This window comes from Peromyscus maniculatus, chromosome 5 (assembly GCF_049852395.1).
Source record: "Peromyscus maniculatus bairdii isolate BWxNUB_F1_BW_parent chromosome 5, HU_Pman_BW_mat_3.1, whole genome shotgun sequence".
NCBI lineage: Eukaryota > Metazoa > Chordata > Mammalia > Rodentia > Cricetidae > Peromyscus > Peromyscus maniculatus.
In genome coordinates, this window is record NC_134856.1 from 12,075,466 (window position 1) to 12,097,290 (window position 21,825).

At 41.7% G+C, this 21,825-nt stretch overlaps 1 protein-coding gene across 2 annotated transcripts in view; it reads left to right on the forward strand.

Moving 5' to 3' along the window:
- The window catches only part of LOC102928734 (carboxylesterase 1E), a 28,072-nt gene extending 9,563 nt beyond the window's left edge, over positions 1-18,509 (forward strand). For both annotated transcript variants that reach the window (XM_076571699.1, XM_076571700.1), the window contains exons 6-14: positions 1,152-1,256; positions 2,010-2,114; positions 4,543-4,581; positions 7,321-7,461; positions 9,330-9,410; positions 9,669-9,816; positions 16,733-16,864; positions 17,824-17,896; positions 18,148-18,509. In XM_076571699.1, coding sequence (XP_076427814.1) covers positions 1,152-1,256; positions 2,010-2,114; positions 4,543-4,581; positions 7,321-7,461; positions 9,330-9,410; positions 9,669-9,816; positions 16,733-16,864; positions 17,824-17,896; positions 18,148-18,319 — 996 coding nt within the window. In that variant the 3' untranslated portion in view covers positions 18,320-18,509. The remainder of the gene's footprint in view (positions 1-1,151; positions 1,257-2,009; positions 2,115-4,542; positions 4,582-7,320; positions 7,462-9,329; positions 9,411-9,668; positions 9,817-16,732; positions 16,865-17,823; positions 17,897-18,147) is intronic.
- Positions 18,510-21,825: the final 3,316 nt, after the last annotated feature.

A 21,825-nucleotide genomic window follows, 5' to 3' on the forward strand; every position in this document is an offset into this window, starting at 1 on the left:
AGTTTCATGTTAGCTCTTTGATGAGATAACTAAGTATTATAAATAATCTAATTTATACAAAAAAGTCACTGCAATTCATTTTCTTCCACAAGTTTCTTGGTTCCAATGCTTTTCACATGACATATTGATTTCATGCTTACAATCTAACAATGTCAATTTCCTCCATACATTATTTACAATCTGATAATAAATTGAAAAGTGTTTATGGACAAAGTTAATTAATTTTATTATATTTGCATGCTTATTGATTTTGTAATATTTCTGTGTGCCTTAAGATGAGGTAATAACTTTAAATGCTTATTAATTTCTACTTTCCTTTCATTGAGATCTCATTAAATACTAGGGATAATTTCAATTTCTTTGTACTTTTTAAGGTTTGATTTGTGGGCTGTGGTGTGATTGGTATTGGAGAAGGTTCCAATTGCAGCTGAGAAGCCTTTGTATTCCCTATCTTTGGGGTGGTATATTCTGTATAAGTCTGTTAAGTCAAGTTGATCCATGCTGTATTTTAGTTCTGAAATTTCCTTGCTTACTTTAGTTTGAAAGACATTTCTAAATATGAGGGTTGGGTATTGAAGTCCTCAAATATTATTGTGTCATGTCTTAGATGTTCTTTTATGCCTTTTAGTGATTGTTTTATGAAATTATGAGGCTCCAAATATTTGCTTCATAATTGCTGCAACTTCTAGATGAATTATTCACTTTATCAATATGTAGTGTTCTTTATCTCTTCTAATTAGTTTTAGTTAATATATACTTTATCAGCTGTGAGGGTAGCTGTGCCTGCTTGATTACAGTTTCCATTAGCTTGGTAGTCTGCTTTCTCTGCCTTGATATTCAGTGTGTGAACACCTGTCTGTTGGAATGGACTTGTCTTTCAGTTTTGCCTTCTTCTGACTATTTGAATGTTTTCTGTGAATCTTTCCAGAGGGATATCCAAATAAAGTTCAGCTGTGGGTACAGGTAAAATTTGGTGCTGATTGCCATGTGGGGCCACTGAGGTCATCCCACCTTGGTTAGGATCCAGCAGAACCAAGGTTGAGACTTCATGCTGGTCATCAAGGTGATCAAATGGACTCAAAACTCTGGTCCCACAGAAGTCTATGAGTCACTATGAGTATAAAGTCTCCTTTTCTAATTTCCTCTGCCAGGTGTTATCTCCCTTGGCCAAGAACCTCTTCCACAGGGCTATTTCTGAAAGTGGAGTGGCCCTCACTGCAGGCCTGGTCAAGAAGAACACCAGGCCCTTGGCTGAGGTAAATTCCTGCTGGGCAGTTCCTCTGCTCTTTTCTCTTCTCTCCTCATGGATCTTTCTTGTTCTGGGGAAGGAGTTGACATGGTCAATGGATAGAATTTGTTTGGCCTCATATATAAACCAAGCTCTGCAAGTTCTGGAGTGATTTTGTGTGAATCATGTTCCTTAGACACACTACAATCCAGTACAAGTTTTGTAGTGACATCAAGGGTTACCCTCCTGAGCACATCACATGTATCATATCTCCTCATAGGATAGACACAATCTATTTCTGGGTGGTAGGAAGTGGCTCTACAGTAGACAGTAGAATTCTGGGTTCTTTTTCTTCACCATAGAGTACATGGATTCTTTTAACTCATCCACATCCACAAAAGCATGCCCACTTAATAAATTATTTGTTTCTATTTTTTAATAGAGGGTCTCACTATGTAATCCTGGCTGTCCTGAAACTTACTCTATAGATCAGACTGGCATAAAACTCACAGTTCTGGGACTAAGGGCATGTGTCACCATGCCAAGCTCCACTTAACAAATTATAAAGTTAATACAGCCACCAATATTTAAATAGTCTATATTAAATTCCAATTAGTAACAGAGGCAACACTCTGACCCACATGTGTTGGTATTTCGTGTTTTGGGCATCCATGTACCATCATTAGAAAGTGAGTATTGGATAGTAGAACTTTGCTATATTGACAGAGGTTTAAATACTGCTCAGCTCACGATCTTTGCTGTGGCCTGTTTTCTATTGAAGAAAATTGCTGTTATGGCTGGTTGTAAAACCACCACCTCAGCTGCCATGGTTCACTGCCTTCGCCAGAAGACAGAGGAGGAGCTCTTGGAGACCACACTGAAACTGGTAGGTGTGCCTGTCCTGGTGGTCCTCAACCTTTGTACTCGACCCCAGGCTTCATCACTTCATCTCTTCTGTAGCTTTGGAGAAGCTATCTGGGACATTCTTGCCTCTTGGCAATAGTATCAGCCTTCTGATATCATTGAGATGGTTTTAATCTCTCTTTTATAATGAAAAAAATCATCAAATGTCATAAAACATTCAATGAAAGTATGTTAAAAATTGTGTAACAGTAACCTAGTTCTTTCAAAATTTAATATTGTGATAGTCTTGTTCTCAAATGTATTTGAAGAATTTAAAATTCTTCATTCCCACATTACCATTCTGAACATTGAGGATAGGGACATTAAGTATCAAGATTTTATGAAAGGTATCATAACTTAACTTCGCTGATTTACAAGGTATCTAAATTATAACAGTTTCTAAATACTTTTGTTTTCAAAGACTACTTCTGTGAAGAGTCAAGGATAATTAGCCGCCTATCCATTTATTATCTTCCACCTATCCATCCCTCTATTCAATTCATTGAAGCCATTATCTTGGTCTAGCATAGAGCCATCATGACTTGTCAACAACTTATTTTCAATTTGTCCATAATCTGAGCCATTCAGTCAGCGTCTGTAACTTTTCACCCAATCCTTTAAAGCAGTTATTGGTGTATCTTTCCAACTCACCAATAGTTTATATATTGGCCAACTCCATTCATCCATCCACTATAATTTTGGAAGCATGGTGTCAGGGTAGGAGACGCAAGGTGTCATTTGAGGACTGAATGAACTTTTGATAGTTTATTATCACAGGGAACCTCACAGGACAAATATTTGAAAAATACAAGATAGTGGGATGTGATAACTAATCCTTTGTAAGGACAAGTACAGATGATGTCTCAGGATTCAGCTGAGAGTCTTGTCTCTTCATACAGACTTTGCACACAAGAGGACACTCCTGAATCCCCATAGACCATCTCTAGCATTCTGTTCTTCTTGTATTTCCATGGATTGAGTCCAATATCACCTTGGGTCTTGGATTCTGGTTCATCAGGCTCAAAACATAATGAAGTTCAAGCCTTTAAGAGTTAAGAACAGCTACTTTCTTTTTCTCTTTAGATTTATGAGATGGCCTCACTATGTGCCTGGCTGGCCTCTCAATTCTCCTGTTTTACCATCTTCAGTGGTGGCATTACAGATTTTCTCCTTGGTGTCTGTTTCAAAGATGTGTTTGTATACTCAGAATGGGAAAATATTTCTTCCATCCATAGGCATGCCCATAACATACAGGATTACTTTCTATCTTTAGGAAACTCCAGAGAACCTATGATCACATGACATATTCCTAATAGTTTCTATAAGGAGAGAGGGAGAGAAAGAGAGAGAGAGAGAGAGAGAGAGAGAGAGAGAGAGAGAGAGAGAGAGAGAGAGAGCCTGAGAGCCTGAGAGCCTGAGAGCCTGAGAGCCTGAGAGCCTGAGAAAGAACCTAAGAACCTAAGTCCCTTGGTTGGTAGAGCCAAATATTATGATAGCTCATATAGAGTTGCTTTCCATACGTGGGTCAGATCCATCAGCTAAGTGTTACATTGTAATCACTGTGAACATGGTGAGTGTACAACACAGGAAAGCATGGAGTAGAATGAATTACAGTGAGCATAGACATGAGAATTTTCCAACACAAGACTAGAGCATTCACTTCAGGAACATGCTGTGACAGACTCTTCAGGTAACTAAGACCCGAGGCATTCAGGAGCAGGGGGCTCAGGATGCTGATGAATCCAGGTGCCAAGAATGTATTGGAAACCTTCTAATCTCTATCCCTCTATTTGCCATCATTTCTGGCTGACTTCTCTATGCAGAAAGTTTGTTCCCTGGGAGGTTGAAGATAGTAGCACTCAAGATCAATATGACATCTGTTAGGAAGCCAACTTTCTCCAAACTTTATCAATATATTTGGTGTAAGTTCTATGCTGTTTTTGCAGGTATCTTTGAACTGTTATTTATATTCAGGAGCATGGTAACCCCATGTCACATGTAGTTCCCTAAACTCATGACATCAGGATAAGGAAGAAGAAAGTGAGGGCTGGGAAGTGTTTTCTCCTGCCACTCCAGCTCATCTCAGCCCTACCTCCCTTCAAGTTACCACAAGCTCCACATGCAATCACTTTGTTTTCACAGTTCCTGCAGAGGAACTTGGGGTATTGTTGTAAGGGAAAACAAGTAGGGGGAAAGATGAAGAGAAGGTCAGGCACCCACAAAAGCTGCCTTTCCAGAGCACCAGTGACCATGACTCTGTTGCCCCCACCACACACACACACACAGTGCTTACCTGAAGAGGACACTGTAGGGACCAGGAAGGAAGGCTGATTACTCTCCAAACACAGCTCAGAGGCTAGACTTTGTATAGGGAAGGCTTCTTTAACATATGCTCTGTCTTCTCTTCACAGAATCTTTTTAAGCTGGATTTGCATGGAGACTCCAGAGAGGTAAGAACCATTACATTCTGGGATAGACTTCCCTTGAGTCTTAACAGTGCTTTGACCCCAAATAATTATGCATAATCCTTCTGTTTGTGGAACTCTGGTCATTCCCATGTGTGCATTGCTGAGACCCAGAGATGGGAATCAGTCATTTGCTGGTCAGTTAGCACAGACAGAGGGTTGAACTTACCCACAACTCTCTGTAGAGGGCTCCGGGTCAGCAACTTGGTGCCCTGGGCTGCTTCCTCTTCTTCTTCTTCTTCTTCTTCTTCTTCTTCTTCTTCTTCTTCTTCTTCTTCTTCTTCTTCTTCTTCTTCTTCTTCTTCTTCTTCTTCTTCTCATTCATATTCTTCACTCCCAAAATGAGCCTGCAGGGGGAGGCACCACTAGAACGCTCCACTCTCAGGAGGCAGAGATGCCTAGCTAAGGGTTTCATGGGAGGAACAGAGCAGAGGCTGTACAGGGAGGAGCCTAGACTTCTATTCTCCTATGACCTGGGAAAGTACAGCATCACCCTCCGTCTCCTTCCTCCTGCCTTCCCAATGCCAGCTGTTGCCAGCTGTCCTCTCTGTTTAAACCCTGGGGCATCCCAGAACTTCCCTAAAGGGTCTTCTGAGAGGGAAATGGGATTCTTTCAATCATCCAGAGATGATTTACTAAGGACTCCCTTTGTGTCGGGGGTTGATTTAACAGCTGGGATATGACAGTGAGGTATGTACAATCTCCTGCTTTCTTGGAGACTTGTGTCCTAGTGGGTGAGATGTGTAGCAGAAGACTAATGTACGTAAGAACATGTAATATGCATGTTTTCTGTCGATTAGAATTAAATTAAAAATTAGGAGGGGTGGTGAGAGTTGGCCAGTGGTTTTCTGTAAATGGCAGGGTCAGAGGAGATGTCTTTTATGTGCTTGTGGCTAATGTTCATGAGTGAAGCTCTGGATGGGGCCAGGAAGCCAGCTGACAGGAAACCTGGAGGAAGAATGCTACAGGCAGAGGAAAGAGCAGCCACCAAGCCCTGCGGAAGGAGCTGGCATGTTTGGGGTGGAGGCAAGGAGGAAGAAAGAGATCTGAAGCTGAGTTGGTCATGAACGTGAGAAGGGAGACACCATAGACAAGACTTGGCTTGTGACCCACATGAAGCAGTGCATGTCCAAAGGACTCTGGCAGAGCAACAACCTCATGGACTCACAAAAGTCCCCTCCACTTCAGTGTGGAAATAGTGTGATGTGTAGGAAAGAGCAAGGGCAGAGGCTGAGCCACCTGGGAGGTCTGTACATAGCAGTTATGAAGGCAGAGGGTCTTGGGGGGGGGTAACACCAGCCTGGAGGGGTGGGACAGCACTTGAGGTCTGGACATTTTGAAGGAGTATTTGGCACATCTTGACAGTGGGCCAAATATGTAGCATGTGCTTCTTTCTTTCAGCAGTATTTTCTTTGTTCTCTGTATTTAATTTTTAACTGCAACATGGTTTAGTGATATTTCAACCAGCTAAAATCGAATTGGTTTTTCAAAAATAGCCAGTTTAGAATATTAATACAGACATATAGCTCACCATAAATTATAGATCTTATAAATTATGAATTTAGTTACTTGCTAAAGTGAGCATATAAGCCCTAGGTCCGCAGGTGTGACATGACTGTGGTCATCTGCAATACCTGCACCGAGCATGGGAGGTGTGAACCAATTGCCAGTTGTCACGTGGTCCTGGTGTCCCATATGTAATAATGCTTTATCTTCTTGTCTCATCACTCATAGTTGTGTATGTCCACTCTGAGGGCTGTTTCCTGCCGTCCTTCCGTGTTTACTGCTTTAAGTGATTTCTCTGCTTGAGATGCTTTAGAGCACAGTGATGCTGATATGCCCAGTGTCCCCAAGTCTGTCTTAGGCTATGAGGAGCCTTATGGAGAAAACACTCCTGATGGATGGATGGGCTTCTGCCAGGCTTGAGTCATGGTGCTTCTCAACCTTGAAGTCAGTGTTGAGTCAACATGACAATAAATACAAAAAAGGGAGAGAATTGCCTAGTTCTTGGGGAAGCCACGCTAAAAAGTGGCCATGTGATACCTTCCGTGTGTGACAAAGCCAGAAAAGATGGAAAATTAGGTAAATTAGTGGATTTATGAGATAATGCATTTAAAAATCATAGTAGACTTCACGACTGTGACTCTGAAGCCAAAGAATTTTATTCGTATGTGACCTGTGGTTGAAGAAATACTAATCCCTATTGATCTGGTATTTTATTATAATAAATTCTATTGTAGGCTAATTCTTTGTAATAAATTTGTGTTATAGAACATGTCTTTAAAACTGGGACCCACATATAACACAAGGATGATGACAGTATTGTGAGCAGAGGTTCCAAGGAACCTAGTTCTGGAATTCCCTAGCAGTCCTAGCTCAGGATTCACTAATGCAGCACTGTGGCAACTTTACAGCCATAACTATCAGGAATAGTGAGAATCATTCTGGATGATGTTATCTACTTCAGGTGGAAATACATATTCTACAGTGGTATATGTTTAATTTCAGCTAAGGGCCTTTCTGTTCCTTCCTTGCCACCCTCCACTTACCACTGAGAGATACCCCAAATTAGGCCTTATTGGAACATAGACCCTTAATTTCCTTCTTAGGACCCCAAGTTCCCATGTCCCCTACCCAAGCCACAGGGTTTATATTCTGGATGCTCCCTTAGAAAGTCAGCAAGAGAGATGGATTATTCCTGGTACTGTGTGCTTCCTCCCCTAGAGCTTTCCCTTCGTTCCCACTGTGCTTGATGGAGTGTTGCTGCCAAAGATGCCTGAAGAGATCCTGGCTGAGAAGAGCTTCAACACTGTGCCCTACATTGTGGGGATCAACAAACAAGAGTTTGGCTGGATTATGCCAATGGTGAGCACAAACAGATCCTTAGATAAAACAACCCCATCGCCTGTCCATTATTCTTCTAACATGAGTTCTTTCTTCCCCAACCTCTGGTTGTGTCTAGAGCATCTGTCTCTTGTTGTCGATGGATACTTCCATTGACACATTTCTTCCTGAGCTAACTTTGACTCTGGGTAGTCCAGTCCTTGAAATCCTAACTCAATAAAACTTTGTTATTTCATTAAACTTAGGTGCTTGAAGTGTCCAGGCTAAGAGAGCCTATGAAGATAAGATTCAGGCGATCAGACAAGCAGGTCATGTCTCTAAATGGAAAATGACTGGAAATTCAGGAGAGTCAGACTTGGAAACCACAGTTTCCACCATGGACTTGAACATGCTTCCCATAAATCTCCACATGTGCTCGCATTCCACATCATTAAAAGATTCAAAGTTACTCCCTCATGAGTTAAAATACACTTTTAAAGGGGAAGGGCTTTTCCTTTTCAAAGATAAAAGAAAATCCACACATTAGGTAAAAGGCAGGTTACCTTCACTAAGAGGGTGGGAAAAGGGAGAAGCTCAAACATGACCTGAACTCAAGTCCCAACTAGAAACATCTCTAGCCCTGGTGAGGTTTCAAGGATCGGGGAGCTTGGAGAGAAACTGTGGAGAGAGGGCAGAGTCTGTGCAGCTAGATATTGGATTCCTATTCAAAACTTGTCTGTAGGAGAAGCATACACTTCATGGCAGATAGAGTTCCAAGATGGAACAGATGGAACAATGCCACCACTGCCGTTAGAACATTGGAGATCAAAAGACAGAACAAGAATTGTTGTCCCACGTTTACATTCCAAAGAGGTTACAAAAAGGATTAATGCTATTTATTCTCACATATTGGGGTCCTTGGGTGTGAGGTTTCCATAGGCAGAGAAGTGAGGATAACCTCTAGGTTTCTATAGCAAGTTCTCTGAGGCAAATGTTAAGGGCTGTCTGTCCGCAACCATGTTTTAGTTGAGAAAAGAAATTTCTCCTCAAAGCAGCAGGCTTTTCTGACAGTCGTTATAGGGAGACTGGCTCACCCTGTCGTGTGGCTTTCCATTACTAGAGGCTATGCTGGAATTAGACCAAGTCACTGCATAGTACTGAGACAGGCTGAGAGTTCCACAGCCCTCACTGCAGAAGGATTGTGTAGATATCAAAGAATACAACAGGTGATGTCTGATTTCCCTGTTGTCTGTGAGATATTGTTTCCCATCTGCTTTGAGTGTCATTGTGCCCCTTGACCTGATCAATACACATATTTAGAGTATCTTTTTCATGCCTGGATTTCTGCACAAGTCCATCTGTTTCACTGACTGTTTTAAAACTCATAAACAGCCATGCCCATCAAAGCCTAACACAATACTTTTATTCTGCTTTGCCTTAATTGCTTAATTGTCTTAGAGTTTCTATTGCTGCAACAAATCACCATGACCAGAAAGCAAGTTGTGGAGGAAAGGGTTTATTCAGCTTACATTTCCATATTGGTGTTCCTCATGGAAGACAGTCAGGACAAGAACCTGAAGGAAGAAGCTGATGCAGAGGTCATGGAGTAGTACTGCTTACTGACTTGTTTTCTCTGGCTTGTTCAGCCTGCTTTCTTACAGAATCCAGGACCACTATCCCAGGGATGGCACCACCCACCATAGGCTGGGCCCTCTCCCATTGATCACTAATTAAGAAAATGCCTTACAGCTGGATCTCATGGAGCCATTTCCTCCACCGAGGCTCTTTCTTCTCTGAAGACTTCAGCTTGTGTCAAGTTGACACACAAAACCAGCCAGTACATTTGGCCTATTTGGTTCATTTTGCTAATTCCCAAGGATTCAAAGGTACTTTACTGTGTTTTTAAACAGATGATGAACTATCCACCCTCTGAAGTGACATTGGACCAGAAGACGGCTACATCACTCTTACAGAAGTCCTCTTTTATTCTTGTAAGCACTCAGGGAATTATGTCAACTTGTCATTTATGTCAACTTATTTGAAACAAAGAAAAGCTGTGAGTTTGCCCCAGATTACAAACCCGAATGTCATGAAATTACTGGGGTCTTCCTTCTGACCCCCCTTTTTTTCTGATCTTCCCACATTACTACCCAGGAGGAATTTTTCCAGGGCTCAAGAGGTTAATAGTCAATGAAATGGAGAAGGCACACAAATCACATGCTAGTGGTCATTTTCCTCACCCATTCTAGGACCTCCCGGAGGATAAGATTCCAGTTGTCATTGAGAAGTATTTAAGAGATACAGATGACCCAGGCAGAAATAAAGAACAGCTTCTGGAGCTGATTGGAGATGCGGTATTTGGTGTCCCATCTGTGATTGTGGCTCGTGGACACAGAGGTGAGTTCCAGAGGTTGGACAGGAGATGGACCCCTTAGTTTACCACTTTTCTCTCTGCCTGGCTTACGGCCTGGCATATGCAAATGTGAAAACTGTGGACACCAAGCCTCTAAGACTGACTTTTTAGCCTCATCTTCACACTGTCCTCTTGATTTGCGCCAACGACATTATCTGAGGACAAATTGAATTGCAAGGGAATAAAAGGGTGTTGGTCCCAGAAAACATGAGTTGAGAAATGGCAAGTTGATACTGGAAGGAAATGCAGGCCGATGAATGATGCCTGGAGCTACAGAGGGCTGGGAAACAAGCAGAACTCATGTCTCAAGGAGATCTCACCTGAGTAGTAGGGAATTGGGGCATTTCTCCGTCATTGACCATTAGGCTAAGCCTGGTGCAAATTGTTGCTATTTTGTTGGGTGCTGGGCTGCTGTGCAAGTAGACAGAATAGTGTGTAGTAACCAGACAAAGATTCCTCAGGTAAAGAGTGACAGGTGGTGGAGGCAGACAGAAGTCAGGCTGCAAACAGGATACACCATCTGTCACAGGGTCCCTTATATGAAGTTACACTGCTACATGGGGTTAGAGGTCAATGACTAGGTGGGGTTTTGGAAGGGGTTCAAAGTAGGAGCTAGTTTTAGAGTATTAGTGGCAGAGCCAGGAAGAGTAGGAATGAGGTAAAGAATCAGGCTGGGTGCCTGTGACCAAGGAGGCCAGTGAGGGAGGGGACCTGTGGTGGGTAAGAGTATAGACACTCTCAGTGTTCTTGGTTAGCTTTTGTGCATCTGAGTGTGCCAGGATATGAAGGCTGAGGTCTGTCACAGAACCTTCCTATGTGACTCAGTGCTGGGCATGGCTGTGAGGCTAGGGGGAATGAGCTCACCATAGGGATGGTGACCTTCACAGCCGACATTTGTGGAGTTCTTCTTCTCTCCCAGCTTTCACTCATGTAATCTGCAAGCCAGCAAATAATTCTCTGTTCTGGATTTCTCTCCTAACTTTCTGGGAAGGTTTTTAAATTTTTTATTTTATATTTTATTTATGTGCAAGTGTGTGTGTGTTTGTGTGTTTGTGTGTTTGTGTGTGTGTGTGTGTGTGTGTGTGTGTGTGTGTGTGTGTGTGTGTGTGTGATGTTTCTGCTGATTCCTGCAGAGGCCAGAAGAAGGTCATGGGAACCAAATTAGGGTCCTCTAGAAGGCAAGCAAGTGCTCTTAACCACTGAGCCGTCTATGCAGTCCTCCAAGGGGGTTTTAAAATTCATGTTTGCAACCATGATGTAAACTAGGTACAGTAGCCACCTGCTGCTACTTCCATTCCAACAGGGGCTGGTAAGAAGAAAAGGGATGAACACAGTGCTATAATGAGGAGACAGGGACAGAAAGAAGGAGGCTATGTAAGAGTATTGATGAACCATATACATATAAATACATATATATAGCAAGTGCAATAATAATAAATATGTAAGTAATAAAAATACAAACTGATATTGCAGTTTGTGTGTTCAATGTAAAACAATTACTATAACTTTGCTACCTCAGCAAATTTTGCTTAGTGAAAACCTGACATTTCCTCTCAGCATTTTTAAATATACTTTACTAACAGTATTTATTATATTGTAGAGTATAAGTAAAAAATGAAAAGGGGGGGCTGGAGAGATGGCTCAGTGGTTAAAGGCACTGGCTGCTCTTCCAGAGGTCCTGAGTTCAATTCCCAGCAACCACATGGTGGCTCACAACCATCAATAATGAGATCTGGTGCCCTCTTCTGGCACGCAGGCATACTGTATACATAACAAACAAACAAACAAACAAATAAATAAATAAATAAATAAATAAATAAATCTTTTTAAAAAATGAGAAGTGGAGGGAGGGACCAGTGAGATGGTTCGGCAGATAAGATTCTTGCTGCCAAAGCTGATGGCTTGAGTTCAGTCCCTGGGACTCACATGGTTGTCCTCTGACCACACATGCACTGTGGCTGCCCATCCATATTGAAGATGAATATAATGATTCTGACTGTATGACAATCCACCCACCTCTCGCTTCTAGCCTGTGACCCTTTCACTCTTGGCTATCTTGAGATCTTTTGTCATAAATCACATGTGAGTCAAAATGTGTACATTTGTCTACCTCGGTCTGACCGAGCCCTTTCAGCATGTTTTCCGTCTTCATGTATGTTGTCATAATGGCAATACATCTTCCTTTTTAGGAGCATGCATTATTCCATCTACAGTATTCCACACTGTTTATGGATTTAGCTATTGATAGACACACAGTAATTCCATGACTTGACTTTGGTGAGCAGTGCAGTCATGGGGCAATTGCATTTTTCAACACAGTGCTTACAAGTTTGGGAGGGTTAAATGAAAAATCTGGGATCAACCTGTCGCATGTCAATTCCATTTTTAACTAGTTTTATACACTGTCCTCGTGTTTTGTAGTACACAAGTTGTATGGATAAGTTACCTTTTCTTGTCATCCTTGCCAACACTACTTGTTATTATTAGCTTTTTGTTGTTGTTGTTTAGGGTTTTTTTTTTTTTTGTGACAGGGTACCTGTCTGGATCTCACTCTGTAGACCAGGCTGGCCTTGAACTCACAGAGATCTGCCTGGTTCTGCCTCCCAAGTGCTGGGATTAAAGGTGTGTGCCACCTCCACCCGGCTATTCAGACTGGGAAAGATACTAACTCATTGTGATTCCAATTTGCATTATCTCAGTGATCACTGATGTTAACAATTTTGATTTGTCATCCATTTTTACTTTTATGCCTTTTTATAAGGAATGTCTACTCAAATCCTTGTCATTTTCTTTTCTTTGTGAGACAAATTCTTTCTATTTAGACAAGGTTAACCCCGGCCATGAACTTGATACCCTCCTGACTCTGTGTCTTAAGTGCTAGGAATACAAGTGTGCCTCACCCTTGCCTCCATGTGCCCCCAGGTCTGGATCTTTACCCAAATAAATGAGTTGTTGGTTTGCTTTTTTCCCTGCTATTCAATTATTCATATTCCTTAGATAATTTATATAGCAACCCTTTATAGTACATATCATTTGAAAACACTTTCTACCTTGCACACATGCAGACACACACACACACACATACATGCATACACACAATCAGAAATGGGTTGTCTGTGTAGACTGTTCATTATTTTCCCTTTGCTTTGCAGGGAGCTATCCATCCCATTTCACAACTTTTGCCTGGGTTGTCTTCACTTCTGGGGTCAAATACAGAGAATCATGTTGCAGCAATGTCATAGTTTTTTTCTTCCTCTATGTTTTTTATAGTTAGTTTCCGATGGTGGATTAGACTATAGTCCAGTTTTCTAGTTTTTCTCTTGCAAATTGTGTGAGATAAGTGACCAACACTTCTGCATGTGAAAATTCACTTTTCTGAACAGTGACTTCTGAAGTGACTTTCTTTTTCTAATTTTGCTTTCTTTGAATGTACACCAACAATAAGGATAACATAATAACTAGAGACTCTGTTTATTCTAGGTGAAAGATACAGCACACAAATTTTTCTCATGAAATAGAAAGTCTTGCCATATTCAAATCACAATTGACTTTAGGCTCTTGACTTCATTTTGGGTTCCTTATGGAATTCTACTGGTCTACCTTTTCTTTTTTTTTCTTCTTCTTGTTGTTGCAAGTTCTTTGTTATTCTAAATACATGAGTTTTAGTACAGCATGAAAGCACTGGATCAGACATTGCTCTTGTTACTCATGATTGCCTTGATTTAGTATGAACCTGCATGTGTGCATTTGTGTGTGTGTGTGTGTATGCATCTTTACTCTCATCCGTGTGAGTTCATACGAATTTAGAATTACTTTTATGTATCTGTGAATATTGATATTGGAATTTTGATAGGAATTGAACTGAACCAATTGAACACTGTGTAATGTGGACATTTTTGTCCACTTTTGTTTTTATTTTTTCAGACAGTCTCACTATGTAGGCTGGTCTAGAACTCACTATATAGACCAGGCTGGCCTTAATGGAGATGACTACCTGGTTTGTGTCCATCATTCTATAATGCTACACATCACAAAAATGAATCATTTTTCGTAGCTCAGTGATAAATCTTAATACATCAAAGTGGATTAGCCTTTAAATATGCTGTTATATTTCATTACTAGCATTTGCTTGAGTACTATATATCTATACTTATAAAAGATATGGTATATTTGTTATTGAATTGTTCTTATAATGTCTTTGTCTTATTTTAGTTTGAAGAGAGTGCTGTTCTGGAACTACTACTACATTCCTGAATTTTAAAGAAATTTGGGGAGAATGTTTGAGCTGATACTAGTTTTTTCTCTGTGATTGGTGTGATTCATCTGTGAAGTTATCAGAATGTGTGGGATGTTTATTCATAGGTAGGAAGCTTATGTTATCACTAATTCAATCTATTTGGTGTGTGTGTGTGTGTGTGTGTGTGTGTGTGTGTGTGTGTGTGTGTGTGTGTGTGTATGTGTACAGGTGCTGTAGAAGTCAAAAGACTGTACTGGATCGCTTGGAGCTGCAGTTATGGATGGCTGTGAGCTCCCCAATGTGGGTTATGAACAAACTCCGGTCCTCCGGAAGAACACCATTCCTCTTAATCACTGAGCCAACTCTCCAGACGTTACTTCATTTTTTGTAGACTATACTAGATGGAAAACGTCTTTTTTCCTCTGAGGTTATCCAGGTTGTGTGTATAAAATAGTTTGTATTACTCTCTTATGCTCCATTGTACTTCTGTGGCATCATTTCTAATATCAGATCTTCATTTCTGTCTTTTTTCTTTGTTTGACTAAAGGTTTGTTAGTATTGCTTTTCTTTTTAAGAAAAGAAAAGAAACTCTTGATTTCTCTTACTCTTTCTTATAGTTTCAGAACTCACTTTTAAAAAATATTCTTATTTAGTTAGTTTTATGTTTGTGGGCATTTTGCCTTCATGCACATCTGTGCACCATGTGTGTGTCTTGTGTCCATAGAAGCCAGAAGAGGCATTAGATCCCATGGAGCTATGTATGGTTGCTGTGACCCTCCATGTGGATGTTGAGAACTGAAGGCAAATCCTCTAGAAGAGCAGTTCATGCTCTTAACTGCTGAGCTGACTCTCCAGGCCTTTTATCTAATCCTGATTATTTCTCCTTCCTGCTATCCTTGGATTTACTTTGTTGGTGTTTTTAGGTCCCTTTGGTGTGACTGTAAGTCATTTGATACTTTGCTTCTTTTTAGATGTAGTTGTCTAGTGCTATGAATGTTTTTCATGCGACTGCTTTTGCTATATCCCATAAGTTTTAGGAAGCTGTGACTCCATTTTCACACACACACACACACACACACACACACACACACACACACACACGTATGAATGTTCATGGGTGTGGGCACATACTTGTGTGTGTGAATGTGAGGACCAGACCTCTGTTGCTCTCCACCTTGTATATTAAGACAGGGCCTCTGACTTGAACTCAGGGCTTGACAGTGCAGCTGGTCTAATGGAGTCAGTTTGCTCCAGATCCCCTCGCTCTGCCTCCAGCCCACTAGGATTACATCAATCTGTAAGGCCAGGGGTGGACTGTATGTGCGTGCACACTGGGCGTCCAAACACTTTTCCTCACTCCCGTGTGGCAAACCTTCCCCCACTGAACCATCTCTCCAGCCCTGTTTCAATATGCTTTAATTTTTCCACTTAGTTTCATAACAGACATATTAGTGGCTCGGGACCATGTTTCCTTCCATCAGTCTATGAATTTTCTAAAATTCTTCCTGTTGTTGATATCTAGTTTCAATCCATGATACTTGCTCTAATTCCCATCTTCTTGTATTAGCTGGTGATTGTGTTGTGTCCTCAAGTGGGATATGTTCTACAGACTGTTCTGTGAGTGCTTGAAACTAATAGCTGTTGTGTTGGCATTGGGTGGAGTATTATGTACGGTGCTATTAGATTGATTTTTCAAAATACTGTTCAAGATCTGTTTCCTTAGGAATTTTCCACTGGAATGATCCATCACTAACAGTGCTCTTGTATTGAAGCCCCCTTTATTATTGTATTACAACCTACCTTTCTGCCCTTCAGACCTTCTGATACTTGATTTATACACTTAGATGCTTCGGTGTAGGATGCTAAGAACAATTTTGATTGCTAGAACAACTCCACATTTCACATCCCTTTACTATGCACTTTTGTGTCTTTGAGGTCAGAATGTGTATCACTTTGTCATGGAAAATATTTTGGCTATAGCTTTAGTTCATTTAGTTATATTTTTATAATATTTGTCATGGCCATGCTAGATGTCCTGAATATTGTTTGTTGTTCTGTATCATTGACTTTTGTGCTTTCATTTGTCTCAGATTATCCATTATCATCTTCATGCTTAAATCAGGAAAGTATAAGGGTTCCTGTAAGGCATGTCTAGAGTGATGAGTTTCATTGACTTATCTGAAAAAGCTGCCATCACTTCTGAAGGACAGCTTTCTCCAACGTTGTATTCCTGAGACAAAAGTGACCAGTGCTCCATATCTGCCTGTATTTGTCTTTAGAAACCCTCATTTTCAGACAAGGATCTTGGAAATGCCTTACATTTTCCTGAATAGATGAGAAAAACACTTAGAATTGTGGAAACAGAGATGAATGCAGGATACTCAGCAAGTTGTGGCTCTTAAAAGAAATGAACATGAACGCTGGTGGGTTATCAATGAACACTCCAGTGTGCTTCCTGGATGCAGTGCATTCATAATCGTTTCCCTCACATGAACATCACGTTTCGATCCCACAAACTGCATAGTGCTGAACACATCCAGAATCTTGTGTTAAATTATTTCTATTTCACTGATAGTCAGAGGTCTCCTGCATTACAAAGCCCTTGGTACCATCCAGGCTTGTGTCTGGCAACATGAACTGTATGTGAACACATGTCTTCCCAGATGCTGGTGCCCCCACCTACATGTACGAATTTCAATATCACCCAAGCTTCTCATCAGAATTGAAACCCAAGACAGTGAGTGGAGACCATGGGGATGAAGTCTACTCCGTCTTCGGTGCCCCGATTTTAAGAGGTAATGGTGCTTTGCTGCCTGTGAGCTTGCGGTTAGGAGGTCTGGGTTCCAGTGTTGCTCCTATGGCTCCGAGTACATTTCTCCTCCTCTCTTGATGTCCATTTTCCAACTCAGGGTAACAGGGCTGAGCTCAATTATCAAGTGCCAACCCTTTCTCCCATCCAGCATACATGAGGAAAGGTACATACTCAGGGGAAGCCAGCAATACTCCGTAACGGGATCTAGACCAGTAATAGCACCAAGAGAAATGGGTCACCTGAGTGTCTCATTGGAAGACAAGAAAGCCATTGCTGCTTTACTTCCCACTCAAAATGACTTATCAGAATGTGTGAGGATGATGTCCAGCTGTGCCTGAGCATGAGTCAATTGTCATGTGCATCTGTCTGCCCATAGGCATACTTAGCCACATGTGATACTTTAGCTATATTGCAATCAATATATCTAGAGAAAACATCTCAGAATGTTTTCAATACTGTGACTTCCAGCAGTTGCTGTGATTCCAGTTGCTGTGATTCATGACTGGCTGTGAGCCACCTTTTGGCTATTTACGACACACTCTGAGCAGCTCCCAAGATTATATCTTAGGACCATTGTACATCTAATCGTGGGTTTGTGGGGAATACTAAGAAAAGATGCAAGGTCCAGCAATCCTGTGAACCCCGTGGTTCCACTGGACTCCTTGTCTGTGGCATTTCCATATTAAGGAGCCTAGAGTTGAATATGGATCACTGCCAGCAGATCAACGCACTACGTGCCTGCCTGTGGTGCCCTAGATAAGGCATTCCCAAAGTGAAAGTACACACCAACAAAGCACGGTCTCCCAGCAATGAAGATTTTGACTCAAAGGCTTTGGTGTGAAAGTGTAAATTCTACTTCTCTAATAATCTCCTAAGTGATACTGCTCTCATTAGCGTGTGAACCATGAACTGAGTCAAAAAGATTATTCTTACTGCTCACAGGTGGCACCTCAGAGGAGGAGATCAATCTCAGCAAGATGGTGATGAAATTCTGGGCCAACTTCGCTCGGAATGGGTGAGGCTGGTGACCCAGATGGAGCCAGGACGGTGGGAGAGATGGGACAATAAGGGTACCCAATGGGAAGGGGTGGCTTTTAAAGTTTAAGTGATCAGCTCTAATCCTGTGAGCCAGGGCTCAGGCAATGCTGCTCCCATCTCTGAGGTGCACAGTCTTTGGAAGGGATAAACTGGAGGTCCCCATAGATGTGATAACAATGTGGGGAACACACGAGAGTTTCAAGGAATTCTATTTGATCCTGTTCCCAGGAACCCCAATGGGAAGGGGCTGCCCCATTGGCCAGATTATGACCAGAAGGAAGGGTACCTGCAGATTGGAGCCACCACCCAGCAAGCCCAGAGACTAAAAGATAAGGATGTGGCTTTTTGGACTGAGCTCCTGGCCAAGAAGCCACCATTGACAGGACACACTGAGCTGTGAGAGGAAGGCTCTGCCAGCCTCAGAAGACCAAGGGAGCCCAAACGAGGCTACTCCACAGAAGATTGTTTTGACTAACAAGTTATTGGGGAGACTAGGGAATTGTGAGGTGGGAGTGGGCAGAGGCCAGGGAGAGAGACTATTTGTACACGTGGACTCAATTTGGGAAATAAATATTGGTTTGTAAATCAAATCAAGGTTGATATCCTGGATTGGAGATGAATCTATGCTCCTGAGAGAGAAGCAACATCATAGGAGATGTCTCTGCAGAGAATGTCTATGGGTAATGATTATCCAGAAATCTAAAGGAAAGGGAGAGTAGTGAAGATTCCTGCTCACCTACCATCTGCTTCTGAGTGATGACATCATCAGCATGTGAAGAAACTGACTTTAAAGGGTTTAGTGGAGTGTTAGGGGAAGTGGAGGTTGATAGATGAATATGAAGTTTCTGGGACCACTGAGTCAGGGAGGAGTCACCACATAACTGACTTCTCCAATCAAGTGCAGGTAGTAGCCTCCACAGAAAGTCCTGCTCAGATTTCTTTATCCTGAAGAATGAAATCCATAAGGGAAAGGATAGGGCTGTCTTTCCTCTGAAGGCATGGTAAAGACTTATAGAGGCTAACGAAAAAGAATATATACATACATACATACATACGTGGGGCAGAGCAGTAGGAAACTGTCCTGGGGAGTATTACTAGCAATCTTTTGATGGTCAGGAAGAACAAGGTCACAGAGAAATCTGCATTCCAATGTCCAAGAACATGGGGTCCTCTTAAGAATTCTGGAAACTGGGTTGGATACCACAGTCAAGTTAACAGCTACTGGGTACCAAGTAAGGAATCTGACTGAACAAAATGGAAGTGTGGGAGAGAATCCCGTGAAGGGCTTATGCACAGGTCAGGCTGAAAGCTGAACACTGAGCAAGACATAAACATGCCCTGCAGCATCAGCCTTGGCGTAAGGGTTAACAAAGCACTGGCTAACATTGGCATAGTTTGGAGGAGCAGTGGTCTGTGGTAGTGAAGGAGAGAAAAAAAAACTAAGGCCTCACTTATATTCTATACTAAAAATGCAAGCCCTTTAAAACACACACACACACACACACACACACACACACACAAGCAATGGATGGGGGTTTCATCAGACTAACAAAAAATAAGCATGCTCATGTTTACTTACAAATACCATCTACTTCAGTTTCTTTTCTTTTTGTATCAAATTTTAAATGCAAAACTTGCAGCCACAGAAAAGAAGACCCGGTTAACAAGAGACAAAATAAATGAGCAGCCGATCTAGACTGAGTAATAAGACAGGTGTTAAATTGAGTAGACTGGGAATTTTAAATGACCATACAGGAGCCTCACATGCTCATGGCGGTATTTTCAGCAGAGACACAGACAACAGAAGAAAGACGTGGAGTCTGAGATTGCTAATCTGGAAGAAGTACTTCCAGCCTGTTTGTGTCTCTGCCAATGGTAAATTTCTGTTGGCTGACCAACAAGAAGTCAGTCTTGAGAGCTTGTTTTGCTCTGAGAAATCGAGTAGTCATGTGACTGTGTGGGAGGCTTTCCAGGATCACCTGAGTGGTGGGTGGAGGGGACAGTTTCCATGTACCACTCCACTCCAAACACTCAGTGTATGTTGTAACACCATATCATATCACAACCCACACTCCACTCATCCCAGCAGGCAAAACAAATGTTTGCTAGCAACGGAGACACATACCACCGTCAGTTCAGCCCAGGCTTAGCTGTGCAGGTAACACTGGTGCTGCCCATCGCTGCTCATTCTGGTGATCAGAGTATCTGAGCAGTTAAAACTGGTTCCATTCACAAAGTGTCCTGCTGGTCACAGTGAGCAATACAATTATAATTTATAGGAGTCTGTCCTCTTCCTCTAGAGTGAGTCTCGAGGATCAAATGAGGTGGCCAGGCCGCAAGGGCCTGTTCCCACTGAGCCATCCCACAAGCCCTTATTTTGCTGTTTAATTATATCTTTCCTCCTTTCTTTCATGGTTCTCTTTCTTGAATATATTCTGTATTTTATTATAGTTGTTATTTATTTGTAAACATTTATTCATTTCTGAGAGGACCCGGTGGCCAAACCAGGGCCATGACAGGCTCCCCTAGCAGCCCTGACATGGACCAGGCCTTAGTTTCAGATCACTAGAATGGGCTGGAGCTGAGCAAGCAGTTCTCAAGAAAAACCACAACTTAAGGACAACCAATCAACAGGCGTCCTGAAGACTCCCTGACTCAGCAGACACTCCAAAGCTCCTTCTGCTGGCTCAGCAGATGCCCCCCCCCACCTCTGCTAGCTAAAGATAGTTTTTCCTACTCTCTTGTCAACAAGCCCCTAGACACTAGACTCCCCACCACCAGTAAGCCCCTAACTACTACAGCCTCCCACCAATCAGCTCCCAGACTAATCTTTCCTCCACCAGTCAGCACCAGATTAATCCCTCATCCCTGGAATTCCCCTAACTCTGCTTAAAAGGAACTTGTGACCTTCTTTGGGGTTGCTATTTGCCACCCCAACTGTTTGCAAACAATAAATGCTCTTGCTAAATTGCGTACGTGACTGTTGGTCTTTCTTGGGGGTTTCTCTCAGACCCTAACAATTTCTAACCTTTTAGTACATTTTGCTACTTTCCCCTTTGTTTTCAATTACCAAATAAACATAACGGCCCATCTAGATTACTATACCAACAAAGTTATCCTTCAAAATTGAAGGAGGAAAAAAAAGCCTTCAAAATACATAACTAGAGGAATTTGTGAGTTCTAAACCAGCATTACAGAAGTAAGATAAAATCAACCATGACAACAGGAGAAAGATTAAGTCACAAGAAAAGAGAAAATAAACAAATAAGGATCATGAAAAGTCAAGCATTGTTAAATCAATGAGTAACCAAACCTCTGGAAAACAAGAGAAAAAGGCAGGCGTAGCCCTCTCAAAACAACTAGAAGAAAACAACAAAACAGCAGAACTAGGGCGGGTGACTTAAAGACAAAGAATGTAAGCAGTCTTATTTCTCCAATTAAAAGACATGGACTAGTTGATTAGATTGTTAAAAATGGACTCAACGGTTTGTTGCTTGCAAGAAACTCACCTCTCCATGAAAAACTTCCACAAACAGAGGGAAAAGGCCATCCAAGCAAATAGGATCTGAAAGTGAACAAGGGAAGCTGTAGACATGCCTGATTTGACAGACTTCATGACAAAACGAGTCAGAAGAAACACTGATCAGTACACAGACCCATCACAAAACACAATTATTGCAAATACACACAATGTTAGGGTACCAATGCTATAGCAGTAATGTCAGGAGCTCTAGCACAACAACCACGGGTGATTTCAATATTCTCCTCCTACCAACAGGGAGATCATCGAAATAAAAAAGTCAACAAACAGTAGAATTAAATTACCCAATACCTCATATGGACTTCACAGAAATGTACAGAGAATTCCATCTAACAGACACGGAATCCACATTCATTTCATCTTCT